This window comes from Falco rusticolus, chromosome 17, assembly GCF_015220075.1.
Source record: "Falco rusticolus isolate bFalRus1 chromosome 17, bFalRus1.pri, whole genome shotgun sequence".
Classification (NCBI taxonomy): domain Eukaryota; kingdom Metazoa; phylum Chordata; class Aves; order Falconiformes; family Falconidae; genus Falco; species Falco rusticolus.
The window spans coordinates 4,150,532-4,175,410 of record NC_051203.1 but is presented as its reverse complement, the minus strand read 5'-3'; the positions used below and the strand labels follow the sequence as shown (position 1 = coordinate 4,175,410).

At 62.7% G+C, this 24,879-nt stretch overlaps 1 protein-coding gene across 2 annotated transcripts; it reads left to right on the top strand.

Annotated features, from left to right (window-relative positions):
- The first annotated feature begins 671 nt into the window (after positions 1 to 671).
- Positions 672 to 24,869, top strand: PIK3C2B (phosphatidylinositol-4-phosphate 3-kinase catalytic subunit type 2 beta). Of its 2 annotated transcripts, none has more exons than XM_037410313.1 (33): positions 672 to 718; positions 8,612 to 9,595; positions 11,311 to 11,411; positions 11,537 to 11,691; positions 11,832 to 11,952; positions 14,157 to 14,268; positions 14,375 to 14,454; positions 14,534 to 14,597; positions 15,035 to 15,181; positions 15,513 to 15,546; positions 15,880 to 16,075; positions 16,997 to 17,119; positions 18,005 to 18,172; positions 18,355 to 18,466; positions 18,545 to 18,687; positions 19,472 to 19,660; positions 19,857 to 19,950; positions 20,055 to 20,149; positions 20,228 to 20,408; positions 20,514 to 20,621; positions 20,709 to 20,801; positions 20,918 to 21,047; positions 21,339 to 21,475; positions 21,604 to 21,773; positions 21,917 to 22,073; positions 22,167 to 22,276; positions 22,401 to 22,602; positions 22,726 to 22,850; positions 22,927 to 23,044; positions 23,285 to 23,366; positions 23,468 to 23,574; positions 23,660 to 23,788; positions 23,890 to 24,869. In XM_037410313.1, the coding sequence occupies exons 2-33, from the start codon at positions 8,684 to 8,686 to the stop codon at positions 24,076 to 24,078; spliced, it is 4,884 nt and encodes a 1,627-aa protein (XP_037266210.1). In that variant the 5' UTR covers positions 672 to 718; positions 8,612 to 8,683; the 3' UTR covers positions 24,079 to 24,869. The 2 variants fall into 2 exon arrangements, with proteins under 2 accessions (XP_037266210.1, XP_037266211.1); XM_037410314.1 differs by lacking the exon at positions 672 to 718 and adding an exon at positions 1,643 to 1,843.
- The last annotated feature ends 10 nt before the right edge of the window (positions 24,870 to 24,879 follow it).

Here is a 24,879-nt window from a genome sequence, read left to right as displayed (position 1 = left end):
GCCGCTGCTGCCGTGGCTCCAGCACATCTGTTGCCCGCAATGTGCTTGTGCAGCCGCTGCTGCCCCTGCTCTTCCCCCCAAGCCCGGGAGCTGGCTGCTGCGGGTGGGAGCGTGTCCCCACCAACGTGGGGGGCTCCGAGGACCAGCATCAGCACCCTGGCTCCAGTGGGGTGCTGTGGTGTGCTTCAACCCCCTCCTGAAGCTCCCTGGAGGGGTACAGAGAGGCACCCACACCCCTGGGGTACCAGCCCAGTGGGAAGCAGGGGGAGGTGGGCGCTGGCGGGACCCCAGGGATGAAGCTGCAGCGTTTTTGGGGGGGGTGGAGGGGGCCAGCGCTGCGCCCAGGGCAAAGCTACAATAGCGGCTCATCGCCCAGCCATGACGCGGGACATTGCGGAGGGGGGGGCGAGCTGGGAGCATCCCGCGGCTACGTCGGGATAAGCCGGGAGGCACCGGGGCCAGCCCCGCCTCGCCCCCGGCCCCCGGCGCCGTGCAATGCGGCGGGCCGCCGGGAGATGGCCCCGCGCCGCGCTGCGCCCCTCCATTGTCCGCCGCCGCCGCGCTCCCTCCTCCTACTCCCACTTCTCCCCTCCTCCCCCTCCCCCTCCTCCTCCTCCTCCTCCTCCTCCTCCTCCTCCTCCCGCCGCCGCCGCGGCGCGGCCCCGCCGCCGCCCGGCCCCAGCCCGCCCCGGCCGCCGCCGCAGCCCGCTCGGAGCAGGTAGGGCTGCCCCGGGGAGGGGGGGAGGGGAGCGGCGGGGGGGGGGGCGGCAGGCCGGCTCCTCCAATGAGCGGCTCGTTCCGGCTTCCCCCCCCCTTAAAAAAAAAAAATCAATACCTATATGTATATCTATATATGTGTATATATAAATAATTTCACCCTCTGGGAGGGGATGGGGGAGCTCCATGGGGTCGCGCACGGCGCTGCTGCGAGTCGTTCCCCCTGCGCTGCCCGAAAGCTCCAGCCCAGCCTTGTGTTTTTCCAGGATGGAAAACGCCAGCAGCCCCGGGGCGGTGGGGGGTTCCTGGGGGGCTGCACCCCCAAGGCAGGCTGCGGGGTCTGCGCTCTGGAACTGCACCGTCGGGCTTGGGGAGGGGGGTGCGGAAAGTTCGTGGGTTTTATAGCAGAACAATGAGACAGTCCCCGGCACATCGCAAAGTTGCCCGTCAGCAAAGTAGAGAGGCAGGACTGGGGGTTCTGTCCTCTCCCGTCATGTCAGGGTCCCCCCTCCGGGACAGGGATGGGGGCAGGGACAAGCCAGCGCTCCTGGGCAGCCGGGAAGGATCAAGCTGGTCCCACCAAAGCCGTGGGGTGGGCTCTGGGTAGGGTGAGTGGGGGCAGAAGGCACTTCTGAGGATGCTGGGCGAGCTGCGATGCTCCCTCTGCTCCTGCGGTACAGGGCTCTGGGTCCCCAACTTGCCAAAATGCTCAGGAGTGTATTTAACAGTAAACTCCAGAGATATGTGAGCTATTACCCCTAAGCAAAAGAGATATATTGCTTTAACCGTAGCTATTCACGTGTGTAAGGCCATGCACAAATGTAATTGTTCACAGGATCTGGGCCGGGGTGAACTAGCACCAGTGCGATCAAGAAAAATACATTTTTTAAGCGGGAGGGATGGGGTAGCAGGGAGCTGTGGGGCAAGGGAAACCTGCCTGGCTAATGGGGCACCCAGCTCTCCTGGGCTAACCGCCCCGGCGAGGTGCTTGCCCCACCTCGCCGTGAGAGCACCACGTGAAGCGAGCTTGGGGAGAGGATCCACACGGCGGCCGGGAGCCGAAGCAGCTGCCTCTCCAGCCCAGAAGCCATGCAGGCAGGCACCAGCCCTCCTTGCACGCTGCAGTGTAAGTAGGCGCTCAGGGGGTGTGTGCAAGCATTGCCTGGAAGCACACTGCGGGTGTGTGCACAGCAGTGCTGGGGCTGCCGTGGTCCTGAGTGGTCCTGAGCTATGGGGAGGGACCACTGGGGTTGTAGCAGCAGCAGCAGCAGCATCCGCAGCCCCATCCCAAGTGAGGGGTTTCCCTGCATGGCGGGTGCTCTGGAGGAGCTGCATGTGTCTGGCCTGTGTCTGTGGTGTGTCCTTGGGCTGTGCTCTCTCCCGTGGGGTGTAAATCCTGCAGGCAGAGCAGGGCTGAGAAGCCTGAGGAGTCGGTTCCCACTGCAGACTGGGCTGGCTCTGGCATGCAGCATGGGGCCGGTCAGGCTCCCTGCACCCCAACAGGGTGCTGTGGGCAGTGGGGTGCGCCCCAGCTGCCGCCCATCCTCCGTGCACCCTGCCAGTTCGGCTGCGGGAGCATCTGGGTCAGGGAGAGCTCTGTGGCAGCAGGGAAGAGCCCCGCGGAGTGTGTGACATGGATACAGCTGCTATCACAGCAGCAGGATCAGTCCCCTGGGGCTCACCCAGACTGCCGGGCTGCAGGGCAGAGGGCAGCCCAGCCCATGCGGGCAGCATGCTGCTGCAGCGAGGAGCGCCGAGGCCGGGGAGGTGCCATGCTTTACATTACTGCTGCCCTGGGCATGTATAGGGCTCTAGCCCCTATTGCCTAGCTGAGCCCCCGTGCACGCCGTGCATGCAGGAGCGCTGCCGGCAGGCTGCTGTACAGCTGGGTGCACGTACACCCAGCCACGCCACGATGGGTGCTGGCTGCGGAGGAAGCCAACATTTGCATAGGAACCGGGCGCCAGAGCTGGCTTGCCGGGGAGAGCCTGACCACGCGTATCCCCCAGGGAGGCTGAGCACTGAGAAAACCTGGCCCTGGGCACGGGTGCTGGGTGCTGGAGCAGCAAGGGTTGAGTAATTTGGAAAGTCTGACCGTGGGTGTGCCCTGGGGCCAGGGAGCAGGAGGAAGCACCAGGGTGTCTTGGTCCCATCCTCGGAGCCACTGTGGGGCATGTGGGGACACCGGGAGGGTGCGGCAGTGGGTGGCTTTGCAGAAGGGTCCCACCCTCGCTTTTCCCCATGCCCCCCTTGCTTCGCAGGTGCTGGGTGAGGTTCAGCATCTCCTGTGGAGCCAAGCACGTGGCTGTCATACCTCGCTGCAATGGGGAGCTCTGACATCCCCCCCCAACCCCCAGGCTGCCTTCTGCCCCACGCCTGGCTGGGACACCCCCTTGTCCCCTCCATTGTCCCCATCACGGACCCGACTCCTGCTGTGTGGGGCTCTGGGGGGTGCCTCTGCAGAGCTCCCTCCTTCAGCTGCCCTGAGCTGGGGGCTTTCCCGTCCCAAACCCGACCCGTCATCCCAGGGCAGGATTTCCTCCCAAGGGTGGAAATACGTAGGAAAATGTTGGAGGAACCTTTGGCATCAGCCAGCTTCACATCCTGCCTCCTCTGGAGAGCTTGGACCGGACTGGACTTTGCTCTGCTATTAATAGGAGTCATATCGTCTTGAAGAGGAAGAAACTCCTCCTGCTGTAAGACAACAGGTTGGAATCGAGCGGCGCTGGCTGTTTCCAAGGCATTTGCTCAGTTTGGTGTGTGCGGGACGGCAGCTGCCTGGTTTTATTTTGCTGTATGTAAACTGGCCGGATCCTGCAGGTCCCTGCGCTGCAGTGGCAAGTGCTGTGGCTCTGCCCTGGCCATGGGAGGCTTTAGGGACTGTGGAAGGAGCCATGACCTTTGTGCCTAGTCCACGGTGAGGGTGGCTTCTGGGCAGTGACATGGGGCCGGAGCTTGGCACAGGGGCTGCAGCTGCAGGGCTGGATCCTGGGGTACAGGGATGAGCACCAGACCCTCCCTACCGCCCCGCCGAGAAATGCTGGTGACAGCTCCAGACCCCCTCCAGAAGCTCCTGGGAGTGCAGCACCTCAGCTTTTTTTGGCTTTTTGTCTGCAAACTGGGCAATACAATGTCTGCTGCGATCAGTTTTGGGGGGAATCATGTGGGGTTTAGTGTGAGCTCTTCTGGAGTGTTGGTTTTGCTGGGTTTTGGGGTGGCAGGTGGTGTTTTGGCAGGGCTGAGTGTGGCTCCAGGAATGAAACGCTCTGAATTTTGGTTTCATTTTTCAATGATCTTTGAGACCAGGTTCCTTTTTGGGACCTCCAATTCCAAACTGGGATGAAAATCCTGTGTTTTACCTGTGCCGAAACACCACCTGGAGACCCACCCAGAGTTTTCCTCGGCCATGATGTTGCCCGGGAGGTCCCAAAAGGCCCCGTTTTGGAGAAGAGGAGAATTGAAACCAGAGAGTGTCTTCTGGAGCAGGGGGAGCTGGGTCCTGCCTGCTCTGGGGGTGCTGGAGCTGGTGGGGTGCCCTGGGAACCTGTCCCTGCCATGTCATGAGCTGCGTGGGATGAGGAGCTGGCTCTGCCTCACAGATCTAGGAGCATCCCCGCTGCCAGAGGATGGTTGCAGAGTCCAGTGCATCCAGGGAGCTTTGTCACCCTGCCACGTGCTGTGACATGCAGCAGGAGCGATGGGATGTAGCTGGGGATGCAGCCAGCAGCAGGCTCCATGTCCCCCAGGCAGGGAAGCCCCCGTGCCATCCTCCTGGCCGGGCAGGGGCTGCTCCGGCGGCTGGGAACGCAGCAGCTCACCCTGTTCAGCGGGAGCGGCAGGATGGATGGATGGACCCGCAGCCCCAGAGGTGAAGGCTGGTGCTTTATCCTTCTCACGGCCGCTCCTCCCTCCACCGGATTATAAATGGGTGTGAATTGTCTCCTCTGATAGGCATAACATCCATCCCCGGCTCCCACACCCCGGGGAGGTGCCCCTCCGGGGCTCGCTTTGCTTCCTCGCCCTCAGATGTTTGATGTCTTCCCAGATGCTCCGGACTTTTCTATCTGCTCCCAACGCAGCTGCCTGAGCGGGGGAAGGGAGAGAGGGAGGGATGGGGAGAGCCAGGGGTATACAGCAAGCTTGCCCCAGGCTCCCATCGCCAGCCGTGGGGAGGCAGGGCTGGCTGTGGGGTTTGCTCCGCCGTGGGATCCCGTAGGACTATTTTCTGCTCGGCTTTCCTCATCCCTCCCCACGCCGAGCAGGTGCCGCCCAGCTGCCGGGAGCAGGGGTGGCTGCAGGTGGTGCTGAGCCCCCCAGGTCCTACCCCAACCAGATGCTCAGCTCTTTGCACAAGGGGGTCATCCCTCCCTGCCCCACCGATGCTAGATGTGGGGACAGGCAGAGCCCTACAGGGTGCCCGTGCGCCCTCTGCCCCAAAGCCCTGCAGAAAGGCTGTCACCAAGGGCCACCACAAAGCAGGACCGGCTGGTGTGGAGGGGTTTTGAGGAGTGAGGGGGCTGACCGAGCCCCTGAGCCCTTGGCGGGGAGGACTTGCCGGCTGCTGTCGGGCTGGGCTGCTCCTGGGTGGATCCCACTGCTCTGGTATTTGAAAAATAAACTCTGTGGGATGTGCCAGCATCGGGGTGTGAAAGCCTCACCCCAAGCTTCCCTTTCCTTCCCAACCTGGGAGGGTGCCCCAGGGCGTGCGGAGCCCGGGGGTGGGCAGGGTGCAGGCAGCGACCAGGGTGAAGCAAATATATCCTGGAAGGGCAGGTGAGCTCGGAGCCTGCAGGGACAAGGGCTTTGGTTTCTCCAGCCACAGCTGCAGCAGGTGCCAACTCTGGGAGCTGGACAAGGGGCTGCCACCAGCAGATGCTCTGGAATAGCATTTAAAAATGCAAGAGGTTCCCGAGAGAGGATTTGGAGCTGGTTTTGCAGCCCTTTGGTCTCAGCACTGATGTTCTTAAGGGCTGTTCTGGAAAGGAGGTTGGTTTTGTGCACCTGGATAGAGAAACGTCCCTCGGCTCTGCTGGTGTGGCCATGCAGAGCACGGGAGGCTGTGGTGCTGTGCGTGGCTCCTGCAAGTCTGCAGTCTCCCTTACGGGCCCATGCTGGTACAAATTGTAAAGAAAATTTTGTTGAACCATAATTTGAGGCTTAGGGCAAAGGGTTTCCAGTGGACAAGTGGTTTTCCCTCCTGTGTGCCTCCTGTCGAGCGGGTAACTCAGCATGGCAAAGCTTTTCTCTGAAAGGTGGCATCCCAAGCTGGATGGGTCTCCTGAGGCTGACGTGACCGTGACAAATGCCAGGAAATTTAAAGTCAGAAAATTATCCCTACGTTATTAGTAGTAGTATTTTAAAGAGGAAAAAAAACCTGCTTCTCTCTGTTTCTCTGGAATTCAGCTCCCGCCTCGGGAGCTCCCGGGCTTGAGACCTAACTCACGGCTTGCAGTCCTGAGTAATTTTTGTAACAGGCTGCTGCGGGGAAAGAGGCATTCGGTGGCGATGCCAGTGGCTGCTCACCAAACCCCCAGCAGCAGGAGCCTGCAGTGGGAGGTGCTGACTGAGCATCGGGCCTGCCTCGGCTGAGGACTTGGATGGCAACCGGGAGAGTCTGGGGCTTTTCCACATGGGTTTGCACCACCTCGGTCCAGCTGCTGCACCGGCTCGGGAGGGTGGGGGCTGAGCCGCCTGCTCAGGGATGCTCGAGGTGTCCCCAGCCGAGGTGACGTCCCCCGGGTTGCACACAGCTCCCTCCGATGTGGCTTTTCTCCAGATGGTGCTGGCGCCATAGGGTTGCTGTGCCTGGTGTGGGCTGAGCCTCCCTCCCCATCCCTGTGTCCCATGCTCCGACCGGACCAGGTTTGCTGTGGCTGCCCCGATGCGGGTCCAGCTGCATCCCGCCAGCACACACGGGAGCCTCGGCACGACCAGACGGGAGCGTTTCTCTGCTCAAAACGTCAGCAAGATGCAGATGCTTCTCTTGGAAATGAGAATGGGTTTGTGGCTTTGTCAGCCACAAAAATCGGTTTGATTTTATTGCTTTTGGGTTAAAAGCAGATTTTCTTTGTTCAGCTTCCCAGAAGCCCAGGACTGCCAGCTTTTGGGATTTCTATTTTTCCAGGAAAAGCCCACAGCTACCGGCAGGGACCAAAATGCCAAGGAAGGGAACATTTCCAGCCTGTTGTCCCCCTTGAAGCCGTTTTTCCAGTTAGAAACCACCAAAAAAAGCTGGTTGAGTGAGGTGCCGGGCCAGCCTGGTGTTGGGGGGCCAAGAGGGACCCATGCTGGTGGGGGGTTCAAACTTGCCTCACTTGCAGATGTTTGCAGCAGGCAAAGCCTGGGCCAGGCTAATTAGCAGCCATCTGGTCCTGCACGGCCCCGGGGTCAAGAGGGCCTGTTTGTGGGTGGGGAGGGGGTGATGTGTTTGGGGGGGCTGCCCTGGGAGATAATCAGCAGCGGGGCTGGGTGAGGATGGTGGGGACCAGCCTGGTGAGGAGGAGGATGCTGCACCAGGTGCTGTGTGCTGGAGGAGGGTGGTCACTAGCCTGGGCTGGAGGTGGTTGCCCCATGCCCTGGGGTGGGATGTGGAGGGCACATGTCATGCCAGGTGGGCTCTGCAAGCACAGGCTCCCGCTGCCACGGGCACTGAAGGAAGGTCCTTGGGTTCAGCGACGCTCGCAGCCCCCAGCCGTGCTTTCCAACAAAAAGCGCTTGCAATCACTGGGATGGCTGCACCCTTTTGCGCTAAACCAGAGCATCAGCCAGAGCCCTGCATGGTGCGGAGCGAGTGGTGTGGGGCAGAGCAGAGCCCTGGGTGCCAGTGTGGGTCCCGTGTGCTGAGGCTCGTGAGCCATCCCTGGCCGGAGCCCAAAAACACTCAGCCGCCTCTCAGCTCTAGAGGTTTCAAGTACTGGCCATCTCCAGGGGTTTCGGGCTCGCTCCACTCTTCTGTTTAACATCGACTTTGTTATTTATTTTGCTAGGAAGGGAAGAGGAGGTGAAACATCCTTCCCCGGGGAGCGCGGTTCTGGCTGGGCAGAGCGGAGCCCCCCCTGCGGTCACCGCCCTCTGCGGGTTTTGGTCGGGGGCCAGGGAGCGCAGCTGGATGCTGGAGAGGAGCTGGGTTTGGAGGCTGCGCAGCGCCGGGCGCCGTGGAGGGGCTCAGGGGGACCCGTGGGTCCGTTCTGGGGGGCAGTGGCTGCTGGTGGCTTCTTCGAGCTGAGCCTGATGCTGTGGTGCCCATCGCTCTGCCCTGCTGCTTGGTGCTGGGAGTAGTGGTGGGATCTGGTGAGCAGCGGGTGGTCCCCCAGGCCATGCACAGGTTTGGGAATGGGATGCTGTGGTCCTCAGATGGGGAAAGAGCAGCGTGCTGCTGCGCAGCACCCAGCCTTGTCCCTTCCTTACCCTTCTCTCTCATCTTTTCCTTTCTGCTTCAAAAAGCCCTAGTTTTGCTAGAGGGGAGTGTCTTTTTCTCAAAGTTGTGATGGTCCCGAGGCCAGCGAGGGGGCTCAGAGCCGTGTCTTGGGCATGCCACCAGGGCATCAGCACCACTGCAAACCCCACAGCCCGGTTACAGGTTGAGTCAGCCCCAGCTGCAGGCAGTGACCCCACCGCCCTCCCCTCTCTGCAGCTTATTTTATCCTTGGGGAAATAACATCGGGCTCCAGCAATAGCCCCAGCAGCTGCTGCGGGGCCAGCAGCCCTGCCTGCGCTGCCTGACTGGTGGCCACAGGCTCCTGGGTGAGCAGCAAAATCTTTATTTAGCCCCTAAACGTTTCCTTTTTTCCATCGCAGAGAGGAAGGGCTGTACCACCAGTGCTGCCAGCCTGACCCTCATTAGCCAGCCTTCCTTAATCGTAGCCATTAACCCTTGCCTTTCCCCTTCGCCCAGGTGGCCGGCGGTGCAGCATGCCTTTCTCCTGACCCCTGAGCCCAGGAGGAAGAGGTCCTGGTCCCCGGAGAGATGTCCGCCACGCGCGGCAATGGGGAGCACTGGAAGTCCCTGGAGTCAGTGGGCATCAGTCGGAAGGAGCTGGCGCTGGCGGAGGCGTTGCAGATGGAGTACGACGCGCTCTCCCGCCTGCGGCAGGACAAGGAGGAGAGCCGGGCCAAGCAGCGGGGGGACCAGCCCCTCATCTCCTGGGATGACCCCGCCGAGAGGAACGGCTGCGCCAGCATCAAAGCGGCACGTGGCCTCTCCGGCTCCGACCCCACGCTCAGCTACAACGTCCCAGTGGCACCCGAGGGTCCCCTTGCACCCGGTGTCCCCCCCGGCCCCAACCCCCTCCGGCTGGACCCCCAGCCCTGGCTGAAGGGACCCCTGGCTGGTGACTACCTGTACATCTTCGAGGGGTCGGGGGGAGACTTCCTTGGGGAGCCCCTCAACGGCACCTCACCCCATGACGGCGGGGGTGGCTCCCCAAAGAAGCTCTCACCACCCCCGCTGCCCCCCCGGCACCCTCTCTGGAGCTCCCCTGAGGGGACCCAGCACTCGGGGAAGGGGTCCCCCCCATCCTCCAAAGGACCCCAGCCCAGGGACATCAACATGTTCTCGGCGGCCCACGAGCGGGCTCACGGCAAGCTGCTTGGCCGCCGCATCTCCGAGGAGGACCCCTACGGCATTGCCGACTACAGCGGCATCAACGACGCCATCACCTGCCTCAACCTGAAGTCCACCTACGAGTCAGAGGTGCTGCGGGAAGCTTCCCGTGGCTGGAAGGAGGGCAGGAGCATCTTCGAAAAGGAATCAAGTGGCAAACCGGTGGCACGGAGCAAGACCATGCCCCCCCAGGTCCCCCCGCGGACATACGTCTCCCGCTTTGGCAACCGGAAGAATCTGGCACCGAACAAGAACCGCAGGATCTCCGTCGATCCGGTAAGAGCCTTGGAAGTGGGGCTGGGATGGAGCCAAGGTGCTGGGGAAAGCTGGAAACCCGGCATCCACGTTGCAAATGGGGCCATGGGCATCTGCGGCTTTGCTGCGTTTCCTTCGCTCCGGGTATTTGTCCCATCACTGGGGCTCCTCAGAGACTTGCTTGCATCACGGTCAGAGACATCTGCACGCTGAGACGCTGTCCCTGGGGGTTAATAAGACCTTTCCAGATTGCACAGCTCCCCGAGGGGTGCGGGATTGTGCAACCGTGGCCAAAACCCTCTGGGGTGGGTGAAGCAGGGCCAGGAAGCCAAGCAGAAGGGCAGGTCCCACCCGGTCATCACCCGGCTGCCACCGAGCAGGTGGGATGCTCCGTGTGCTGCCATCCGAGCACTCCCTCCCCGCCTCACCCTCATGCCCAGACTCTGCTGGACCCCAGATACTGGCCAGACCCCGCAGGCAGAGCCCGGTGCCCACTGGAGGGTGCGAGCAGTGCCCAGCACCGCAACACACGGGCATCCAGGAGCTGCTGTGCAAGGGATGCAAGCGCCGCTGTCTCCGGAGCCTGCGCTGCAGGTGACTTGCAGCAGGCGCGTGTTCCGCTGGCTTGCAAAATGTCACAAGATCCTCTGGAAAGAGCCAGGAGATTCTTCCCGAGAGCTAGGCAATCGCTTTTCTGTTCAGCTTGCAACGTCCTTTCCCATCCCAGCTCCCTTCTTCCCTCCGTTGGGCAGTGAGTGGGCTATCTCCCCTCCACGCACCGAGGCGCTGGGGGCTGCTGGTGCTGCTGCCATCTCTCCCCCGGTCCCTTGTCCCCACCAGGGTGCCCGTCACAGGGGCAGAGCCCTGGCTGTGGCGCAGCTCATCCCGCCTCCCGCAAGAGGAGGAGATAAATAAGGGAGAAGCTGCCTTCCTCACGGGATGCCCCCTCCCCGGGGAGCAAGGGATGCAGCTGGGGACCGCTGGCAGGGGCTATGTAAGTCACTCTCAGCTTCCTTAGTGCCAGAAACTAATTATAAAAGAGCATTAAAATTGTCTTTAGCGGCTGCTGTGTTCTCTGCCTTTCTCTGCCTCCCTTTAGCTGTTGCCTGGGTTAATTGCTCTGACAGTGGAGCCATTGTTCGCTGCAAAAGAGCGATGGAGGCAAGGGACCCCCACGTGTGGGGGGAGCCTGGCACGGCCGTGCCGCCTGCCCCGGCACCACGGTGGGAGAGCAGCATGCAGGGCCGGGCATGGGCAGGGCTCTGCTGTGGCCCCTGGGTGGCCTGGGGACAGTCCCTGCCTGTCCCACAGCATCCTTGGGTCCGTCTCTGCCCATTCCCTGTCTCACTGGAGAATCCACCCACTGGAGAATCCACCCAATGGGGCTTTTGGGAACAGGCTGGAAGTGGCCAGTTCTGTGGGCAGGGGGCTCTGGGGGCAGCAAGATCTCGGGTCTCCCTTCTCCCGGCTATGGGGAAGGTGCTGGTGCAGATGTAGATGATGCATCCTGCGGCTGGTGCCCACCTGGCCCAAACCCCTCCTGTGCTGGACCACGTGCCCCCCCGTGCTGCTGCAGAGCTGCTTTTCCCCCGGCCACAGCAACACCAGGGCGAGCAAAGGCTCTCGGTGCCCGGTGCTCTATAGGGGGGATCTGGCAAACCTGTCCTGGGTGGGCGATGGGCTGGAGCCCCCCAGAACACCGCAGCCGGCTGATGGGCTCATGCTGTACCCTGTAGGTTGCCCCCCGGCCGCACTCCTTTGCCAATGGCTACGAGCTTTTCGAAGTCTCCGAGGAGCGGGATGAGGAGGTGGCTGCTTTCTGCCATATGCTGGACGTGTGAGTACCTGGCCGGGGCAGGAACATCCCACTGCAAAATGCCCCAAAACAAGGCATTTTTTGCGGGGTGGGTGGGCCAAAACCCAAAGCAGAGCAGCATCTCTGACCTGTCCCTACCTCTGCAGGCTGCGTTCCGGCTACAGCACCACGGACTATTCCCTCACTGGCTTGGTGTGGAGCGCCGTCAACCTCAGCCCCGAGCAGCTGGGTCATGGCATCAGCCTGAAGGTGACGGTGGTGTGTGACAGCCTGCGGGAGCCCCTCACCTTCACCTGCGACTGTAAGTGTCCCACACTGTGCAGCCGCTTGCCCGTCCCCCCTTGCAGCAGTTGTTGGGGGGACCCCAGCAACCCCGAGGTGAAGGCTCAGGGGGGGTCCCACCATCCCCAGAGCTCATGGTGCTGTTCCTTCTTCCCGCAGGCTCCTCCACTGTGGACTTGCTCATTTACCAGGCACTGTGCTACACGCACGATGAGCTGCATGCTGTCGACGTCGAGGACTTTGTGCTCAAGATCTGTGGCTTGGAGGAGTTCCTGCAGAAGTGAGTGTCAAGGGGGGGACACGCAACACACCCCAGGCATGCCAGGGTTCACGCTTTTGGCTGTGCTCGCCCCGTGCATGGCCTCAGCCGGGTGTGATGGATGGCCAGGGCTGATCTCCATGTGCACAGCGGGAGCCTCCCCGCACCGTTTCCTGCCTCTCAAGCCGCAGCGATGTTCTTGCCAAAAGCAGCATGTTGGGAGCATCTTCCCTGGTGGCAGAGTATCCGTCATGCTGACCTCTGTGTGCCTGGAGAAAGGCCTGAAAACCAGGGAGATGCCAAAAAAAGCTCTTTGGAGGAGTCTTAATAACAGCCATGTCACTGAGCAGAGCAGCAGAGCTCGGCTTCTCCCAGCCTGCTGTTTAAATCCCAGGAGAAGGTGGAAAAGGGATGTGTTGAGGGACTGCGGATGTTGGGGGCACAGGAGCATCAGGGCTGCGGTGGGTTCCCTCGCTGCAGAGCCATGGATGGGTGATGGGGACTGAGACCTGCACAGATCCCTCCTGCTCTCCCTGCCTTGCCGCCTTCCCTGGAGGAAGGCTGTATTTCCGTAGGGGTTTGGGGGTCTGATGGCTGGGGAGAGCCCTCTGCAGAGGGAGATGCAGCAGCCATGCACGCACAGGCACACGCCGTCCTTCCCAGTGGCGTGGCGCAGCAAGCCAGCTCCTGCTGCTGGAAAGCTGCCCTGGGCCTGGCCCTGCCATGGGAAATCGGTGGGAAATTTGCCATAGCCTCCGGGAGCTGCTGGTTTAGGCCCTAAAGGGGCAGCTGGGAATTGCTCAGCCTGGGAGAGCCTGTGCAGCACCCGAGCGGAGGGCGAGTGGAGCCCAGCCTCCGCTCCTGGCTGCCCAGCGTGGCTGCCCAAAGAGGTTATTCCCATTGGTGCTGAGCCCTTGTGCTGCCAAGCAGCCCAGTGCATGTATGTGCATGTGTGTGCATGTGTACACGTGTGCACATGTGTGTTTGCACACAGCAGGGGTGCGAGCTGGTTAACTAGCTGTGGGTACCGCAGCATTTCCATGCGGCAAACCTCTGCTGTGGGTGGCTGGGGGCTGCCAGGGAGCACCCAGCTGTAGGATGGATCCAGCCAGCTTGGAGGGCATTTCCCAAAGGGATGAACCTCCAGCTTTTTTGGTAGGGAATGGTGTCCTGGGCACAGAGCGGGACAGTCCCTGACAAGCATTTCCCGGAGCTGGTGTGGGCCGGTGGTGCTGTATCTCCCAGGGCCCTCAAAGGACCTTTGAGAAAGCCCTGGGACATAAAGCCCTTTTGTTGCTGATCTTTTCTTTCCACATCTTCCTGTGGCAGAGGAGATGCCGGAAGTGCCAAAACCCTCCCTGCAGAGCTGGTTGGGTCCTTGAGCTCGGCAAACCAGCCTGAGCTGCTGTCACTTGCTGCCCCTTTGCTTTTGCAAGGCGCAGAGGGAGGCAGGACCAGGCAGGGGTGCAGGATGCTGGCCCCGAGGGCACGTTGCTGCCTGTGCAACTGGCTGTGGGCAAGGCTTCCCGTGATGCTTTCCCCATGTGCCTCCTCCCTGGCCAGGACCTGGCACTGGCAATGTCCTTGTCCCCTGCAGCCCTGTGAGCCCTCGGGGGTGCCTCTCCCATCCCCCCCCCCCCAGGATCCTGCCATTGCAGCTCCATCCTGCCTGCAGCCTCCCGCACCCCCTGGGCACTGTGCCCGTGGCTCTGCCGTGCTGGCAAGGGCTGAATTGGCTCATTCTCCCCCGTAGCCGGCAAAGAAAGCGGATGGCAAGCTGAGCGGGTCCCGTTCTGGGGGGGGTCCCATGCCGGTGGGGGTGCTGGGACCAGGCAGTCCCTCCCTGCTCCAGGGCTTGCCCCGGTCCTGCTGCCAGCTGGAGCATCCTCTGGCTCCTCTGGTCCAGCTCTGCTTCCCACGCACCGCTGGGCAGGTCCTGGCACAACGGGCTCCTCCACACCCGCTCCTGGCTCCGTCGGCGCTGGCTGGGCCGGGCACGGCTTTTTGGAGGGCACAGGGGAGGGAGGGAAAACAATAACCTATTCTTCAGTGCAAGCACCCGGGTGCCACAAAGGTCCATTTGCAGGCGAGGCAGCCATGGCAGAGCCCCAGCCGACACCGCCTGGCCGCAGGGCGTTGGCATGGGGCATCCTGGGTTGAATTTTGGGGTGTCACACGTGATCGAGAGGGGCTGCGGGCTCAGCGTGTGGTCTCTGTCCCTGCAGCAAGCACGCGCTGGGCAGCCACGAGTACATCCAGCACTGCAGGAAATTCGACATCGATATCCGCCTGCAGCTGATGAAGAGGAAGGGGGTGCGCAGCGACCTGGCCCGGACGGTGGGTGCCTGGGTGTGGGGACAGCACGGGGGTGTCCGTGCCATCTCCCTGTGGTGGGATCACCCGCGTGTGGCCAAGCTGTGGCACAACATCTCTCCATCTCCAGGCAAACGATGACCAGAGCCCCTCTACGCTCAACCACTACATCCATCTGCAGGAAAGACCCATCAAGCAGACCATCAGCAGGTAGGGGGGACGTGGCAGGACTGCTCCCCGCGCCAGGTGCCCTCCTGGCCAGGGCTGAGCTCTGCTGTCTGTCCCTTAGGCAGGCCCTGAGTCTTCTCTTCGACACCTTCCACAACGAGGTGGATGCTTTCCTAGCAGCCGAGGTGAGCACCAGGGATGGAAGGGGGCATTTGCCTCATTTTAGGAAAAATTTCTTCACTGAAAGGGTTGTCAAGCATTGGAACAGGCTGCCCAGGGGCGTGGTGGAATCACCATCCCTATGAGTGTTCAAAAAACTTGTAGATGTCGTGCTTAGGGATGTGGTTTAGTGGTGAGCTTGGCAGTCCTGGGTTAACAATTGGACTTGATGATATCAAAGGTCTTTTCCAACCTAAATGATTCTATGATTTGCTGCAGGGTCTTTCCCCCTTTCGTTATGGGGCTCTAAGGGTGCATCAGAGGAGGGAGAAGGCCATGAAAATAGGGGAAACTGAGGCACAGGCTGGTGCACCTCCCAGTGCATGGCGTGCGGGCTGCAGGGAGCAGCCCCTGCCTCCTCGGTTGGCTGGGGGTCCTGCATCAGCCCCCCTCTTCCTTCCAGGGAGACTTCCCACTGAAGGCAGAACGGGTGATCCAGTCAGTCATGGCCATCTGCAACGCCCTGGCTGCTGTCGAGTCCCAGGAGATCACGGCAGCCCTCAACCAGATGCCGCCCTGTCCTTCCCGCATGCAGCCCAAAATCCAGAAGGTGAGCGATGGGCGCTGGGGGGCTGGTCCCTGCGGGGTGCTGGGGCTGGGCGGCTCGACCGGGAGATGCAGAGGGGAAGCGGGTTTTCCTATCTGACTTCTTTCCCTCCTTCCTCCCACCGTACCACGTGGAAAATTCCTCAATAGCGGGAAGCAGGCAGCTGCCTGGCCGTGCTGCCTGCTCCGGCAGCCAAGCATCCCGGGCCGGTTACGTAAAGCGGCTGGCTTGGCGAGCTGCTGCCCGCCGACACCGCGGGGCTGATTCTGATGTTGCTCTGGTGGTTTCTTTTTTTTACTGTTTTTTTGTTGTTTTTTTTTTTTTTCCTCAACAGGATCCAAATGTTCTGGCCAAGAGGGAAAATCGAGGTATTTCTGTTCTCCTCCTCCCCTTCTGGGCTCCAGTTCTTGGTGCTTTTAATCTTCAAACCCTTCCCCCTTAATTATTAAGGCCAAAAATGTGTTTGAAACTATTCTGCTTAAGAAAAGAGGGTTTCTGGAGGCTGTTGTTCCTCCCCACGAGCTCAGCAAAATGGGAAGCCTGAAACTCTCCCTCTGACCCTCTTTGTCCCAGGGGGGACCTGCCCACGGTCTGGCCCCAGGGTCCCTCCAGCATCACGACCCCAGCCCAGAGGGATGCCATGGCGGGGGCAGCGGGGCCAGCAGCCGCCCCGTCTCACCTCTCTCCCACCTCCCCTTCAGAGAGGATCGTGGAGGGCCTGACAGCTGCCATCCTCAACCTGGTTGAGCTCTACTGCAGCACCTTCAACGCCGACTTCCAGACAGCCGTGCACGGGAGCCGGGAGCACGGCGTGGCGCAGGAGGCTCGCCTGCTCTCCTGCCCGCTCTCCTTCACCGTCTATGCCACCCACCGCATCCCCATCACCTGGGCTGCCAGGTAAGGGCAGCCGCCTGGACCTGGCTCTGCGTGCCTGTCCTGGGGCTCACACTTGCCTTAAACACCCCGTTAGCAGGGGTGTCCCTCCCTGGGCAGCTGAGGAGTGTCCCATTGTCCCAAATATTCAGCAGGTGTGGAGGGAATAAAAGCAAACCCACCTCAAGGGCAGGGATATGGGGCTGCTGGCGCTCATGGGGTGGTGAGGGATGCTCGCAGCCAGCTGATGCTGGAGCTTCTGGGTGGGACGGGCTCTGCCACGCGCTCCCATCCCAACCCCACGGATCCCCAGGGCTGCAGCATCACTCACGGGCTCGCCGCCACCCGGGGGATGTGACAGATGGCCCCGGTGCAGCAGGGCTGGGCTGCCCTCGCCCCACATCAGCAGCGTGCTCCTTTGTTAGGTGCCTTGGTGCCCGTACCCGCTTTCAGCCCCACGCGGGGGGATGGCGGGGGTCCGGGCGGGCAGCAGGAGCCCACCGCGGGGAGGGCGTGTGAGGCAGTGGCGCCAGCAGCAGCCGCCCCGCCGGGGACCCCTCGCCTTTGTCCTGTCCTTAATGTATTCCCCTTGGTGACTGGCTCCGAACAAAGCGGGTAGCCTGGGAAATGCCGGCATCCCCTGACCTCCAGCGCCCTGCAGCCCTCCCCGGATTCTCGCTCGGCACCTGCCACATGGCAGGGCCCCCCCCAGCAGCCCCCTGTGTGATGGTATGCACGGTGGCATATGGGGATGGGGGTTCCCGGGCCCCCTTCCCAAGCCCAGCCTGGGGAAAACGCGGAGGGAGGGTCAGCACCTCCATCCTCCCCACCCCGCTGGTGCAGGATTTGCCCCACGGTGGGGTGAACCCCTGGGTGCCGGCTCCCCTGCCCCAGGCAAAGCGGCCCCCTGCCCCCAACTCGCAGCTCCCTCTGTTCCCCTTGCAGCTACGAAGATTTCTACCTCTCCTGCTCCCTCAGCCATGGCGGCAAGGAGCTGTGCAGCCCCCAGCTCACCAGGAAGGCCCACGTCTACAAATACCTCTTCCACCTCATCATATGGGACCAGCAGTAAGGCAGCACCCTGGCCGTGGGGTAGGGGGGGGGTCCCAGTGCCGTACCCAGCCACAGTGCCTTCCTCCTCCTCCTCCTCCTCCTTCCCTGCTCCAGCAGCTCCTCTCGGCGCCTCTCCCCAGTTTTGGGGTGTCGGAAGCTCTTGTGTCATCCCTGGGAATAGCACCGGCACCGGCGCCAGCTCTGCCCTCCCTGGAGCTGCGTGTTTACACCCGGGAAAGGGGATCTGCTCCAGAAATAGCCCTGGGAGCAGGCAGGGAGGCTGTGCTGAGCCCTCACCACGCCTGGCATTCACAGCAGCCCAGGGAGGTGGGGAGGGACAGGATAATTTTAGAAGGTGCCGGTGCCCCCCAAGGACAGGCACCGAGCAGCCAGCGGGACAGCGGGGAGCAGAGTGGTGCCGGTCCCCTCCGTGGGGCAATCCCCTTCCCGTGCCCACCCACGGGCGGGATGTAGCTGCCACCCTGGGCTCCCTGGGAGTATCGGAGAGGAGCCTCAGTCCCAGGGTCCCACGCAGCCTCCCCTGGCCGTGGGACGAGGTCAGCGTGTGGTGGGGGCCCTCCATGGTGGCCCTCCTGCCCCGCGGTCACCTTCCTGGGACAGAGAGCAGCGGGGCTCCCCGGTGCCGGGAGACGACCGAGGTATGCGAGCTGGTTCTCCCCAAACTCTGCTGTCCCCTCCGGGGTGTCTGCCCGTGCCATGGGACCTCCAGCCCATGCCGGGGGGGCGCATGGCACCCCCAGTGCCAGCAGCAAAGGCGTCTGTTGGGCTGGGCTCTCCTGGGGCACGCTTGGTATCCCAAGGCAGAGGGCTGGCTGGTGCCACGGGGTGCTGCCAGCGCCCGTCCCCCACACGGCTGAGCCACCGGCTGCTCTCTTGCAGGATCTGCTTCCCTGTCCAGGTGAACCGTCTGCCACGGGAGACGCTGCTCAGTGTCACGCTCTTTGCCGTGCCCATCCCACCCCCAGGGAGCTCCTCCGACGCCAACAAGCAGCGGCGGGTTCCTGAGGCCCTGGGCTGGGTGACCACCCCTCTCTTCAACTTCAGGCAGTACGTGGGGCATCCCATGGCGACAGGCATGGCGAGGGGCTGTGCTGGCACCCCCGGGGTAGGGCAGGAGGGTCCCCACAACCTCAGCTCAGCGTGGGGACAGCATCACTGCAGTGGTGCCACCCTCCTGCCCCAGCAGAGTGGCACCCGGTGTCAGGCTGTCACCCCTCCTTCTCCTCCAGGGTCCTGACCTGCGGGCGAAAGCTCCTGGGCTTGTGGCCGGCGACCCAGGACAACTCCAGAGCCAGGTCAAGTGCCCCTAACTTCAACCAGCCCGACAGTGTCATCCTGCAGGTACGTTCTGGCCGTGGGGGGGTCCAGGGGGACACACTCGCACCGAGCCCCCCTGCTCACCCTCTGCCTCTGCCCCAGATCGACTTCCCCACCTCCACCTTCGAGGTGAAGTTCACCAGCCCACCGGCAGCCGAGTTCAGCCCCAGGTACGAGTTCGGCAGCCTGGGGGAGGAGGACCAGCGCAAGCTGCGGGAGGCGATGCAAAAGAAATCGCTCTACTGGTAAGCGACCTGGGGCAGGAATGGCATCACTCTGCCAGGGGGGGTCTGCTGGTAGACCCCCAGCACTGCCCCCGGCATGCACAGCGGGTATCTGAGGGTCTAACCCTGCCTTGGAGGCTGGGCACGAGGCTGGAGCCTGGCATTTGACAGAGCTGCCTGCTGCAGCTGCCTGTCGCCAGTCCTGCGCTCTGCCCTCCCCAGCGACCCCTCTCTGGGGAGGGTCTCTCCAGCCATGTCCCCCTCAGCGGGGAAAACTGCCCAGCCCCTCATCCAGCCTGGCACCCGTGGTCCTCCAGCGCTGGCTATAAACGGGAGGATCAAGTGTCGGCAGCTGTGCCGGGATCTGCTGCGCAGGGCGGTGCTGACGCTCCTTGCAAAAAATGCCCGGGGTGCACAGCCAGCCTGGCTGGCTTGGGGGTCCCCAGACAGGGGGCCATCCCTGCAGCAGCTCAGTCACCCCTGTGCATGGGTGCTGGGGTCCTGGCTGTCCCCTGGGGGACAGGGTACAGTGTGGGGATGGCAGGGAGCCCCCAGCATCCTGCAGCACCACGCAGACCTGTCTGCTGGCAGGGATGCAGGCAGGATCCTGCTCTCCATCCATTCTTTTCGATGGGCAGGTCTGTGGTGGGGCAGCAGGGGGGACTCGAGGGGTTTATCAGTGTCCTACGCACCGTGCGCGGTAGGGGCGGAGGGATGCGCGGTCCCCAGCCTGCCAGCCCCATCCCATCCATGCCATCCCCTCCCTTGCCCCTGAGCCGTGCTCCCTGTCCCCCTGGTGCCGTAGGCTGATGGATGCCGACCGCAAGCAGCTGTGGGAGAAGCGCTACTACTGCCATGCAGCACCCGGCTCCCTGCCCATGCTGCTGGCCAGTGCGCCCAGCTGGGAGTGGGCCTGCCTGCCGGACATCTACGCCCTGCTCAGCCAGTGGACCTGCATGAGTCACCAGGATGCCCTGGGGCTCCTGCATGCCACGTAAGCCACCGGTGGGCTGCGGGTGCCAGCGGGCAGCGGGTGCCGCAGGGCTGCGGGTGCCACAGGGCTGCGGGTGCCGCAGGAATGTGTGCTCTGGCACTGCTGCCCTCCCCGCGCAGGCAGGGAGAAGGCAGCAGTGGCAATGGCAGGGGGGATGCTGAGGATGCTGGCCCCCTGATGCCTGTCCCGGCTGCAGGTTCCCGGACCAGGAGGTGAGGAGGACAGCCGTGCAGTGGATCGACTCCATCTCCGACACCGAGCTGCTGGACTACCTGCCCCAGCTGGTTCAGGTGTGTGGTGGGACTGGGATGTGGCATGGGGTGCGTACCAGGACCGGGACGTGGCAGGGGGTGCATCCCCATCCTACTGTGCCCCAAACCTGTCCCCTCTCCAGGCCCTGAAGTATGAGTGCTACCTGGACAGCCCACTGGTGCGCTTCCTCTTGAAGCGAGCGATCTGCGACCTGAAGATCACCCACTACTTCTTCTGGTGGGTTTGAGGGGGGGCTGGGAGCGGCAGGGGGGACCCTGGGGCTCGCCTGACCCTGTGTGTCCCTGCTCCAAGCAGGCTGCTGAAGGATGGCCTCAAGGACTCCCAGTTCAGCATCCGCTACCAGTACCTGCTGGCAGCTTTGCTTTGCTGCTGCGGGAAGGGGCTGCGGGAGGAGTTTGACCGGCAGTGCCTGCTCGTCAACACGCTGGCCAGGCTGGCCCAGCAAGTGCGGGATGCTGCCCCATCCGCACGCCAGGTGGGTGCTGGAGTGGTGGGAGGGGGTGCAGGGGGGTGCCAGGCTGTGTCTGAGCCCCCCATCCCATCCCATCCCATCCCATCCCATCCCCTCCCCACCCCACAGGGCATCCTCCGTGAGGGGCTGGAGGATGTGAAGCAGTTCTTCAAAGCAAACGGGTCATGCCGGCTGCCACTAAGCCCCAGCCTGCTGGTGAAGGGGATCGTGCCCCGGGTGAGTGCCGGAGCTGGGGGTGTCGGGGGGTCTCCTCTGCCCGCAGCCGGCTCACCCTGATGGGCTGCCCCTTCCTCCCCATGGCAGGACTGCTCCTATTTCAACTCCAACGCCGTCCCCTTGAAGCTCTCCTTCCAGAATGTTGATCCTCTTGGGGAAAACATCCGAGTCATCTTCAAGGTGAGCTCGTCCTCCCAGCAGTGTCTAAACCCCAGCACGGCTGCCCCGACCCCTGTGGGGCTGGCTCAGCTTTGCCCCCGCTGCCCCCCGGCTCTGATGGCTCTTCCTTCTCGCAGTGTGGTGACGACCTGCGGCAGGACATGCTGACGCTGCAGATGATCCGGATCATGAACAAGATCTGGGTGCAGGAGGGGCTGGACATGCGCATGGTCATCTTCCGCTGCTTCTCCACCGGCCGCGGACGAGGTAACCCAGTATCGGGCCGTCCCCCGGTGGCATCGAGGCCCAGGTCACGATGCTCTCAGGCTGGTGACGGCATGGGAGGTCCTGAGGCTCTGCTAGAGAAGAGCTGCTGTGGGTAGCTGTGATCCACCTTCGGGTCTGGTCCCACCAGCCCGTCTGTAGGAACGTGGCTTTGCAGGCTGTCACTCAACGGTGATGGCTGGGGAGCGGCTGGGTTGGTGGCAAGGGGGGGCTGGGGTCTCGGTGCCCCCCAGGTGGGATGGATGGGTCTCACCCTGCTGTCTCGGCTGCCAGGCATGGTGGAGATGATCCCCAACGCCGAGACCCTACGCAAAATCCAGGTGGAACATGGTGTGACGGGCTCCTTCAAAGACCGGCCGCTGGCAGACTGGCTGCAGAAACACAACCCCGAGGAGGATGAGTATGAGAAGGTGAGGAGGAGCCTGGCAGGGTCCCCGCTCCTCATGCACCCCCGAAGGATGAGACCCTTCGCTTCGCAATGTGTCCAGCCTTTCTCCACACCCAGTTGCTCCTTCCCTCCCTCCCTCCCTCCTCCCAGGCCGTGGAAAACTTCATCTACTCGTGCGCCGGCTGCTGTGTGGCCACCTACGTGCTGGGGATCTGCGACCGGCACAATGACAACATCATGCTCAAGACCACCGGCCACATGTTCCACATTGACTTTGGCAGGTTCCTGGGCCACGCACAGATGTTTGGCAACATCAAGAGGTGAGAAATACCCTCGGCATCTCCTTCCCCCTTGCTCGGGCTCATCCCTGTGGGGTGATTTTGTGGGTGAAGCCCCTCTTCTCATCCCAGGGGTGGGTGACCCCTGGCTGCGCTCACTTTCTGTCCCTCCCTCCCCGATGCAGGGACCGGGCACCGTTCGTCTTCACTTCGGACATGGCGTACGTCATCAACGGGGGGGACAAGCCCTCCAGCCGCTTCCACGACTTCGTTGACCTGTGCTGCCAGGCCTACAACCTGATCCGCAAGCACACCCACCTCTTCCTCAACCTGCTAGGGCTGGTGAGAGCCGGGGGGCCACACGCCCACCCCCCCAGGCATGGCAGAGGGGTCCTCCTGCCACCACCTGCCCTCACCCCCTGCCTTGCCTCCCAGATGCTGTCCTGTGGCATCCCTGAGCTCTCTGACCTGGAGGACCTCAAGTATGTCTACGATGCCCTGAGGCCACAGGACTCTGATGCTGATGCCACCACCTACTTCACCAGGTAGAGGACACGGGTGTCTGGTGGGGCAGGAGAGGATGGAGGGAGCCCCCGGATGGAGGCACCAGCTCCAGCTCAGCACACTGACGAGCTTCTCTGTGCTGAGCACGTGGTGGCCTCATTGCAGGTTGATCGAGTCCAGCCTGGGCAGTGTGGCCACCAAGCTCAACTTCTTCATCCACAACCTGGCGCAGATGAAGTTCACAGGTTCCGACACGCGGCCGACCCTCTCCTTCGCTCCCCGCACGCACACCATCAAGACGTCCGGCCGGATCCGCGACATCTTCCTCTGCCGCCACGAGAGGGTCTTCAACCCCAGCAAGGGCTACGTGAGTGGGGACAGTTGGGGACAGGCAAAGTGACAGCTCAAGCATTTCTCAAGTTCCCAGCCCCGTCTGTGCTCGGGGCACCCCAGGGTCCCCATCCCCATGCCACAGCCCATCTCTCTGCAGACCTACGTGGTGAAGGTGCAGCGGGAGAGCCCAGGAGAGGTGACCTTCGTGCAGCGCACCTTCGAGGAGTTCCAGGAGCTGCACAACAAGCTGCGCCTCCTCTTCCCCTCCTCACTGCTGCCCAGGTACCCCTGCAGACCCTCACAGACCCCTGGGGCTCCCCACCGCCCCCTGGGCTTTGCTGAGCATCCGTCCCCACAGCTTCCCCAGCAGGTTTGTCATCGGACGGTCACGGGGCGAAGCGGTGGCTGAACGGCGCAAGGAGGAGTTGAACGGCTACATCTGGCACCTTATCCATGCTGCGCCCGAGGTGGCAGAGGTGTGGAGCTGGGGGGGGCGTCCCAGCAGGGTGGGATGGGGGCTGCTGCCTCTTGAGAGATGGGGACAATGCCAGGGTTGCCGGTGAGGTGGGAAGGTGCTTGGTGGCCAATGCACCACGTGAAGCATCGGCGCATGCACCGTGTGCGTAAGCCATTGCCACGTGCACTGTGCACCGGTCCCGAAAGGTGGAGGACGTGGTCACCTCCATCACCACTAACGTCACCTCCTCGCCCCGCAGTGTGACCTCATCTACACCTTCTTCCACCCCCTGCCACGGGACGAGAAGGCGGCTGGCACAAACCCGACCCCAAAGCCAGCAGGTAGCAGGGCTGGTGGCAGCGCTGGCAGCCATTCGGCACCGTGAGGGGTGATGGCGGGGGGCTCCCGTCCCACCTGCGCCCCCTCCTCTCCTCTCTTCCAGACGCCACATGGGCCCGGCCCCTAGGGAAGGTCGGTGGGGAGGTGAAGCTCTCCATCTCCTACAAGAACAACAAGCTCTTCATCATGGTGATGCACATCAGGGGGCTGGTAGGTGCACGGTGCCTGGTGGCAGCAGGGATGGGGGTCTGCCCCACCGCTGCACTCACAGGGCACCCCCTGCTCTGCCCCACAGCCACCGTTGCAGGATGGCAATGACCCTGACCCCTACGTCAAGACCTACCTGCTGCCTGACCCCCAAAAAACAACCAAGAGGAAAACCAAAGTGGCCCGGAAAACCTGCAACCCCACTTACAATGAGATGGTACGTGGGATGGGGGTCAGGGGGTCTTGCGGGGGGGGGTGGGGGTGGGGGGGGGGGGTGGCGGGCTGTAGCTGAGGGTCTGCCCCGTTCTGCCCCCGCAGCTGGTCTACGACGGGATCCCCAGGGGGGACCTACAGCAGCGGGAGCTGCGTCTGAGCGTGCTGAGCGAGGAAGGCTTCTGGGAGAACATCCTCCTCGGAGAGGTCGGCATCCGCCTGCGGGACCTCGACCTGGCGCAGGAGAATATGGGCTGGTTCGCCCTGGGATCCCGTGGCCATGGCACCCTCTGAGGTCCCCCCGCCAGGGCTGGGAACCCACAGCACCGCTGCTGTGGCTCTGCCCCCTCTGGGATGTGCCCATAGGGACCGGGTACCGATGGGCGCTGCCACAGGCGTCTTCTTTTTTAAGTTTACCTTGTGTCAAGGGAGCAACACGGGGAGGGAGGGGCAGGGAGGACCGGTGGGGCACTTTGGGGAGGGTATTTCTTCCTTTGGGATATTTGTATTTTAATTTTTTTTAATAACGAGTAGCGTGCGGCTGGGCACCGGGACAGAGAGGAGAAGGGAGGTGAGTGGGCTGGGGGCGTGTGGACCCACAGAGCTCCAGGTGCTTCTCCAGCCAGGAGCTGCCTGCCTGGAGCCGGGCAATTCTCATCCCGGGGAATTCGCTCCCAAAGGAGAGCGGTGTGGCGGGGCCATGCGTGGTGCCGGTGACCCCCTTGATGCCATGGGAAGGGGACAGCCGGCCACCCTTCTTGTCCCCATGGTTGTGGGGACATCTCCTCATCTGCCGTCCAGCGCCAGAGCCGGGGATGCCTGCGCTGGGGTGCGGGCTTGGTGCCTGTGGTGCTTTGTTTACAGCAAGAGCTCCGTAAACGGATGAAATGTTTCTCAGGATCGAGAATAATGAACTTAACCTTTATATTAAAAGTTTTAAATATTGTATCTAGCGGGAGTTGAAGGGGGAGGGGGGAGCAGCCTGGCCCCACCAGCGGCTGGGGCTGCTGGAGCTGGCACCCCCCTGCGTCGGGACCCTCCTGCCTGTAACACGGTGGCGTGAAAATAAAGGAGATGAAACGCACGGGGTGCTGT